The following is an 8431-nucleotide window of genomic DNA, read 5'->3' on the forward strand; positions in this document are numbered from 1 at the left end:
AAGTTCTTAGTCGGGATCATTAAATTCTAAGAGACCAAAACCACAGAATCAGTCTTTACAAATATATGTTGTTACTGTTGTTGTGATGGCTATGGATCAAGGCTGAACCATCCTGAAACATACAGGATTGTCCAAAGTGAGGCGGAAGTGTGTACATGTGAGTCCTGCCTGGTGGAAACCCCCCTTCTGTATCAGACAGTAGAAGGCGTAAATAAACGATTGGCTGGAAGGAGAAGGGGACAGATCATGTCACGGAGGCAGGGGGTCTTAGAAAGGTGGGCTAAAATGCCATATAAGGGAAAAAGTAGAGTTTGAGCCAATTGTTGCTCATTTCTGTGTTCCCTTGTTCTGAAGTGGTATAAAAGGCTGATGTAATCGGCGTTCGGGGTCTCGGCTCCTTTCGCTGCCGGGACCCTTTTGCTGGAGCACTTCAATAAAAGTTTTTTTAGAATACTGCACCTCGTGTCTGGATGTCTTAATTGGCTTCGGCGCCAGGCGAAACCCATTTTGGGGACAACGGTTGGTGTTATTTTAATTTGTATGGCTGCCTGTCTCATCGAAGCAACACTGTGTGGCTCATAACAGGTTATGGCTCATGCAACAAGAAATGATATCTCAGGCTAATTGGACTCCATTGCATTTGTATGGAAAAAGAAAGTGCATCTTCGTTTTGTTTGGAGATGTTTATGTTTCCTCAGAATCCAGGTCTGTGTTTGCTTCTTCTGGCCAATCGCGGAGTGCAGAGAACGACCAACCAATCAGGGCTTGGTTGCTTTCCTTTCAGGCTGGCCAATCACTGAGAGCCACCTCCTGCTCCCACAGGTATTCCCAGATCCATGCCTGAGAAAGATCTTGTCCTTTTCGTCACGAAGGGAACGGAAAATAAATTGATATCTATGCCCAGTGTGTTTTTGTGCAAACATTTGTGCATAGTGATTCCTTGTGAAATCCTAGAGGCAATACGAGGAAAAGCCGTGTGAAGGGAGGAGGACTGTTTTACGAAATCATGAATCACCCTCCCAGCTCCTATTTATTGGCGCAGCAAACCTGCATTTGGGCTCCCTTTGCTAACCATGCCAGCACACAGTGATGATGAAGATGTGGGGAGCACAAATCCCCTCTGTGGGTCCCTTTTCAAGCAGAAGTCAGTGACAGATCATTGTTTCTGAAATGCCATTTTCCTTCCCATCAATGCAGTGATTGTGGTGCAAGGATATCTTGAAATGGCTTGTAATTTGGAGCCCTTGGTTTAGTTGTATGTATGTATGTATGTATGTATGTATGTATGTATGTATGTATTTATAGGATTTGTATGGGCACCCAACTTAAACACAACTCTGGGCGGCTCATGACAGCAATAAAACCCAATAAAACCCAATAACTATAAAATGATAAACCATAAAACCATAAAGCCAAAACAGAATGACCATATAACGTACCCTCCTCTTACCCCATTACTAGGACCCTGCTGCTGTCTGGAGGATCTCAGAGAACAGGGATTTTCAAATTTGTTCAGGCCATGGAACCTGAACGGGAGACTTGGTAGATTAAAGTGCAGATGGCTCTACTTTGGGAATAAAGGAATCTTTTACAACCCATGGAGCATGTTCAAAGATTAGAGTATGGAAACAAAACATTGTCATTTTTACTTCTGCGTTTTCTCCCTTCCAGACCCATCGTGCCATTTCTTACTCTTCTTAAGCTGTGTGGTTACACAGTGGACTAGCAAAAGGCACACCGAAGATCGGAGGTGGTGAAATGCCAGTGAGAGTTGTCAGTCAACCTTTGCTGTGGTCAAGAAGGCCCAGGAGCTGAGTGGTGAACTGAGTTGGCCTGCACTGGGCTTGCTAGCAAAGAGTTTGTGCGGGTGGAGAGAAGTGTTGATGACGTGCTTCCTCTGTTGCTCTTTGTTGTCAAAAGGCAGTGTTCGCAGGTCCAGAAAGCAGAGCAGTGGTGTCGCTGAGCTCTGCTCTCCAGAAAGCAGAGCAGCGATGGTGCGGAGAAGAGGCCAGTTCTGCAGATGGACCATCACTTGGAGCATGGAGGCCGTCGCCTGGATGATAGGTTGAAGGTTTCTCTCTTGTCTTGGTCCACTTCAGCTGCTCTTACTCCCTCCATAATTTTTATGGCTCTCTTCTTCTTTCTTCCAGTTTCTCTCCAGATCCTTCTCTCCGAATCAACCCACCAAGGTAAATTTTACTTTCTTTGCTTCTACATGGTTGCGTTTTCCATTTTCTGAGACGAAATGGGATGAAGGATAGGGAAGTGAAGATTTCTCTCCCAAGACTGAGAGGGGAAATCCTATCCGCTATGCCTGAAGATGTGCGGGTAATATCAGAAGCCAGAGCATAGATAAATAAGCTATCAAACTGGTGTGAACTGAAAGCTCCCCAAATTGTCCTTTTTCTTATTCCTGAGAAGCGATCCTTTGTCTTCTTTCTGAAAAGAAAACATTTCTGTCCAGGAATCAGATAATTCTGTAAACGCTTTGCTCAATTTAGGTGGCAAAAAAGTGAAAAGTCTCGGCTTTCCCTCTGAGACTTTTCACTTTTTTGCCACCTAAATTGAGGTGCCCTTGATGAATAGGTTGAGTAATGAGATTTAGCTTCCTAGAAACTCTTGTTTTTCTCACTTTCTTTCCTGACATTTTAGAGAGCGTTGGTCCTTTGCTTCCTCCTTTGGAAAATGGGCATCTGTTGCAAAATCATTATCAAGTTTAGAAGAGATTTTATCTATTTAAGTTGCCTCGAGAGGAATGTAGTTCTATTGTATCAGATAAAATTAACCCATAATAACACCCTAATGTTTCAAATCAGATGTTGGATGCAGGATTTCAAGAGGTAGATCTGGCAAAGATCTCCCTCTGCTTTCCCATCCTCTGCACTGAGCCCATGGTTCCCTACCCCTGGAGACAATCTGAAAGAGGTTAGGGATGCTGCACAGAGGAAGAGATATTCACACGGACTGCAGACAGAAGAAAATATATCTCTTAAGCTGAATTTATAGGATTCCTGTTTGCCCTCAATATTATCAGTGTCTACATGAGATCCTCCAGACGTTACAAAATACCAGCTGTCATGAGCCCTATCCCATATAGCCTATGGTAAGGGATGATGGGAATTGTAATCCAGCAATACATGCAGAAAGCTGGATTTTGTCCACACCGAGCTCTCAACAAGGAATTACGTTAGTTTTAGTTGATAGAGGTGTTGACAGTTATGGTCTACTCCCCCTCCCCATTCATCGGATGTAAAGACCTAAGAGTTATTTGGGAAGAGATAATTTAGTTGTTTCCATGTACGTCCACAATGTGGGGCTTCTCTTAAATTCTTGCGACACAGTACTGCTTAACAGCTTGCAAGGATTTTTATGGGATTCTTTTTAAATCTCCTTTTCTTTCTCAGATTTCGAGGATTCTTCTTGGATTCAGCCTCCAGCAGCTCCCACCCTGGCCTGGTCCTCTCCTTACCACTCCCTTGTCAAAGGAGAACAGATCACATTAGCTTGTTCCCCCCCAGATGGACAGAAGGGAGAGAATCACGTCTTCTACCGCATCAATGAAAAGGGTCAACAATATATATATAAAAAACAGAATGGAAGTACTCTGGTTATTTCTGCATTACGAGTGGCTCCAAAAGCAACATTTTTTTGTTCTTACTGGGGGAAAAACAATGCAGGCAGAAGGTCCGAGTCTCAAAAGAGTAATCAGGTTGAATTCTCTGTCATTGGTAAGGAACTTTCTTCTACTACTTGAAATGCATACATTGATAGAAAGATGCCTAAGAGACTCCTACTACACAAAATATTACTTTCAAGGAGACTCAATACCTGTGTATTAAATTCATTAAATGAAAAAACAGACAATAAAATACCAAATAAAACGGAAAGACTATTGCAATAAGGCCAACAATAGCCAATCACTGAACAAAAGAGTAGCAGTAGCAGTAGCAGTAGCAGTAGCAGTAATAATAATAATAATAATAATAATAATAATAATAATAATAATAATAATAAAAATAAAAATATTAAATGTATATGCCGCCTGACTCCCAGCAACAAAAGTCAATGTCATGCTAACAGTATTTTGATGTATTTTTTCTGAGGTACCTGATGGAGCATCTGGCTGGAATCAGTGAGAACAATTGCTTGATTAGCTAAAACTTTGGCTCTGCTTTGCTAATACAAGTGTGAGCCTAGGACTAGGTTAGCCTTCTGAAGCTTGGATGCTGTACAGACGTGTGGACATCCATTCCCAGGCTTCCTAGCTGTGCTGATACTGCCTGGGTAATTCTGGGAATTGCAGCTCACACATCTGGAGGGGGCCAAATTAAAAGTCTGGACTCGCTTATTTCATAACCCAGCCCATCCTACAATGTAGCCAAGGGAGACCTTTGGCATGCCGGTTTTGTATCTGCATGTTTGCTCACCTGAGGCTGGACAATGCTGCCAACATCAGCTTTCATGTGAGAGTCAGATGCCACCACCTCGCCAATCTTCCTCATCTCAAAAAGCTAAACAGAGGCAGGTTTGGGAGCACTTCCATGGAGGTTGATCAAGGAATCCCACAGCTCTTGAATGGAGTGGGAAATTGGAAAAAAAAAAATCTTGGGAAATGATGATTGCAAACAAGACAGGCCTTGTCACCAAATTAAATGGACTTCATGTCCATCAAATCAACAAGAGCGAAGACTCAAAGGAGGCTGGACTTTTATGCAGTGTTGAAAATCCTTGGAAGAGAGAGAAAATGCTGAAGCAGACGCATTTGTCTTACACCAGAAAGCGGAGGGAAATGTAATATTGCATGCTTTCATCATGTTGGAGCAGAGAGATTTTGATGCTACTTAGCCAAGGTTCAATTTCCTTAGAATATCACTGGAGAGTGATGGTGTATTAGTGAGATTTCAGGGTTATTTTTTCCTACTATTCAGGCTGTGAAGCTGCCCAATATAGGTTTCTTCAGCCTCCTGATTTCCAAGGAGTATTGTCTATGGAAAGATAATGTGTCAACCATTCCATTCTGCATAAAGAAAAGTCCAGCTGAGAACTCTAGTGCAGTTAGATGAATTGACTGGTGCCCGTCAAGACATTCATGGGGATGCCTGAAGGCCATCTTTATATTCCCCTCTTTTTCCTCTCTGGGACTGCCTAGATCCTCCACCACCTCCCAGCCTTTCTCCAGTTCCTTCAGAACCTGTGTATCTTGCTGGGGAGAAAGTCACCCTCTGGTGCTCAGCTCCCACCGTCACTCTTCAAGGCTGGAGGCGCTACCAGTTCTCCCAATCAGCTGAGGATCGGTCCTCTGCAAAGAGCCTGGATTTGCATGAAGACCCCTCACTGGTCCTCACAGCCTCAAGGGAGAAGGAGGGAAGGTATGCCTGCCGATACGTAGAGAGGAAATATGGGAGAAGCATCTTTTCAGAGTGGAGTTATCCTGTCCCAATTCTGGTGAGAGGTGTGGATTTTTTTTTTCATTTTTAAAATGTGGGTCTTTATAACTGGGGCTGTATTTATTTAGAGCCTGTATATAAAGGTCTTCCCCTACTGCAGTCATAGAAAAGTCTCTACCCTGAAGATTGTGGAGTCAACGCAACTCCAAGCTGATTCCCATTTCTTGTTGTCTCCAGATCCACTGCCTCCCCCAGTGTTGAAAGTGGACCATCCCTCTGGAGCAGTGGGGGAAAGCAAACCCCTGTCCATCTTTTGTTTGTCCAACGAGAGCAATAATACCAAAAGGTTCCATTTCTCCCGGGATGGTGTGGAGATCAAAGGGCCTCTGAGGAGCAGCAGAGAACCTGGGGATGTCACTCTAAATATGTCTCTAGCCTTCCTATATGCCAAACACCATCAGAGTGGGAAATTTGCTTGCAGATATGAGGAAAATATAAATGGGCGGTGGATCATGTCTCCTTGGAGCCAGATGCTGAATATCAGAGGTGAGTCTTTTCAGAAGGAAGAGTCATCTGCTGGCTAAATGCCATCAATGTTTTAGGTGACTTTTAATATTTTGAATAAATCTAAGGAGAATATATCTGTCCCAAAAAGGTACTAGGAAAAAAACGCTTTTTCCTTCCTCTGTCCTTTGGGGCAAGGGATTCTGAATGTCTGGTCCCAACATGCCCCACATAAATTGGGGAAGGAACATTTTGGAAAACTTTGTTTAACTATCCAAAGAAATCATGCAAAATGACACTTCTCCCCTTTCCCTTTCTGACTTTGTAGTTTCCTCAGCACCTTTTGCCCCATCAGTGGGCTACGCAGCTTTGGGTCTTCTTGTCCCCTTCCTGGGAGTGCCACTGGCCTTCTACTGGAGCAGGAGGAAGAACGGTAGGTGTCAGGGTCCAAATATAGTGTCCTTCTTCCAGCCTTTCCCACAATTTAGTGGACATTTAGCCTTGTGGTTCTTAGCCTTGGGACTAGATGTGTCTTGACTGTTGATATAGCTGGCACCTCTGAGCTAAAAAACTCCAGCTCTCACTGTAACTACCCTCATTAGTAATTGGGTTGGGGACATTTCCTGTACTGGGAGGAGGTGGCTGAAGTGAGAAGAGTTGATCTGGCTTTAAAGGGGAGTCTTTCTCCTCCCAGCCTGACTTTAGACTGGATCTCAACAAATACAGTAGCAGATCTCAGAAGGTAAGCATGTTGGCCCTGAGTCATACTTGGATGGGAGACCACCAGTAAATTGCTTAGCTGTAGGCTAGGCAGTTTCCAAGAAGGCAGTATGGACACTGCAGCCAAGAAAACTCAAGGATGTTTCTATCTTTGCTTTGTTTGTAAGAGAATGAAATAACTAGGATGAGCAAGTAATGGCTGTTTATTCCTGGCTTTTTTTTTGTACGGATCTGGAAGCATCAGGATGCCAGCAGAAATCTGAGCGTAAAGAGAAAAAGGAGGAAGCCAAATTGAATGATCTTGGATCTGAGAGACTTGAGAGAGAAGATTTACAAGTAACCACCTCAAGCATTCTTCCATTTGTGGGCAGGACAGTTTATGAAGGGTTCAGTGAAGCCAGAGCAGGTTCAGAGAAGAGCAGTGAAGATGATCATGAGTTGGAAACTCAGCCCTTTAGGAAGACTGAAGGAGCTGTGACTGTTCCGCCTTCCAAAGAGAAGACTCTGGTGGTCGGGAAGTCATTGTTTCAAGCAGTCTGTCACATAGAGAAAACCAAGAGGTTTTTCTTGATCATCCGAAAGGAATGGATTTAAGTTATAGGTAGTGAAATTCGGATGGGATGGTAGAAAAACTTTCTGACAGCAAGAGGAGTTTGACTGAGGCACCCCCTTGCATAGAGAGAGAGGGCCTCCCCTTTGCTGGAGGAAGGCTTGGCCTAATGCCCCCTTTGAACTCTAGGAGTCTATGATTCTGTTGACATTTTATTTTCCAGACAGCTTGTTTTATTGTTAATAATTTTTTGTTTTTCAAACTAGAAAAGTTTGGGAGCTGTAAATCAGCGCAATAGGACGTTTTGTTTTTGAAGGCATCTTAGAAATTAGGGATTCCTCCTTTCATGCCGTAAATAAATCAAAGTGGATGGTTTTCTGGTGTACGTCTCTCAAGGACGGCTGTCTGGGTTACAGGAAGTGGAGGAACTGGGTTGACGTTGGTGTTGCGTGGTTGCTTTTCACGCTTGGTTAGTGGCTGGTAAGGATTCTGTGTGGGACAGTGGAAGAGTTAATCCAGTTTCCGTTGATCAACCTGTTCCAAAGCAAAGTTGGAATTAAAATCCCCTTTATAATGGGTTCTGGTTTAATTGTCTTTTCTTGACTTTCTAGAATTCAGAGGTCACCTATGCTTTTGTCAGTAAGGTATCTGCTGTGACTCCTTTGGGACTTAGGACTGAGAATGATCTGAGGACAACAGAAGGTGAGCAGGTCATGTACAGCAAGCTCCAACTTCAAGCTACCAGCAGAACAGCGTAGCTTGAGTAGCTATCCAAAGGCCACTTCCAGCCTTTCCATCACCAGGGATGGAGGAGTTGCTCTGATTCTGTTGGAGTACTTGGGAATAGACATGGTTATATCTTCAGGAGTCCACAGAAATCACGGAGAACTGACAGCCTATCCACCTTTCCTGGCGAGTAGATCTATTGGACTCTCATACAATTGCTGGCCAGGAATTAATGTGCTGTCCTGCCTTCCCCATTTTGTGCTAAAAGGTACCTCCTGTCCCTGTTGTTTAAGGAGAAAAAAGTGGGGGAAATAAAAATACTGTCAAACAAATACAAAATTATAAAGATTTCTTTTTTAAAAATGCTGCTGATTCTGTGATCGCCATTGTGGCTTTCTTTATCCTTGGCATGGCTACTGTTCTGCCCCACAACTGGATCCCATGGGGCTGGAAGATGGGTCTACACAGGCGTCCCTTCCAGTCACACAGATCTCCTATTCATGGGTGCAATGCTTTCCCTGCTTCAAACAAGGAATGCAGCAGA

General features: G+C 43.6%; 1 protein-coding gene across 1 annotated transcript; it reads left to right on the forward strand.

The window, feature by feature from the left end:
• Nucleotides 1-1943: 1943 nt before the first annotated feature.
• Nucleotides 1944-8206, forward strand: LOC112542641 (immunoglobulin superfamily member 1-like). Its single transcript, XM_025175991.2, has 8 exons — nt 1944-2064; nt 2151-2189; nt 3405-3728; nt 5150-5452; nt 5625-5933; nt 6220-6324; nt 6850-6947; nt 7773-8206. The coding sequence occupies exons 1-8, from the start codon at nt 1992-1994 to the stop codon at nt 7917-7919; spliced, it is 1398 nt and encodes a 465-aa protein (XP_025031759.1). The 5' UTR covers nt 1944-1991; the 3' UTR covers nt 7920-8206.
• Nucleotides 8207-8431: the final 225 nt, after the last annotated feature.

The sequence above is a fragment of the Python bivittatus genome, unplaced genomic scaffold (genome assembly GCF_059951505.1).
Source record: "Python bivittatus isolate LINGU-HERP-01145 unplaced genomic scaffold, Pbiv_v1 ctg000370_np1212, whole genome shotgun sequence".
Classification (NCBI taxonomy): Eukaryota; Metazoa; Chordata; class Lepidosauria; order Squamata; family Pythonidae; genus Python; species Python bivittatus.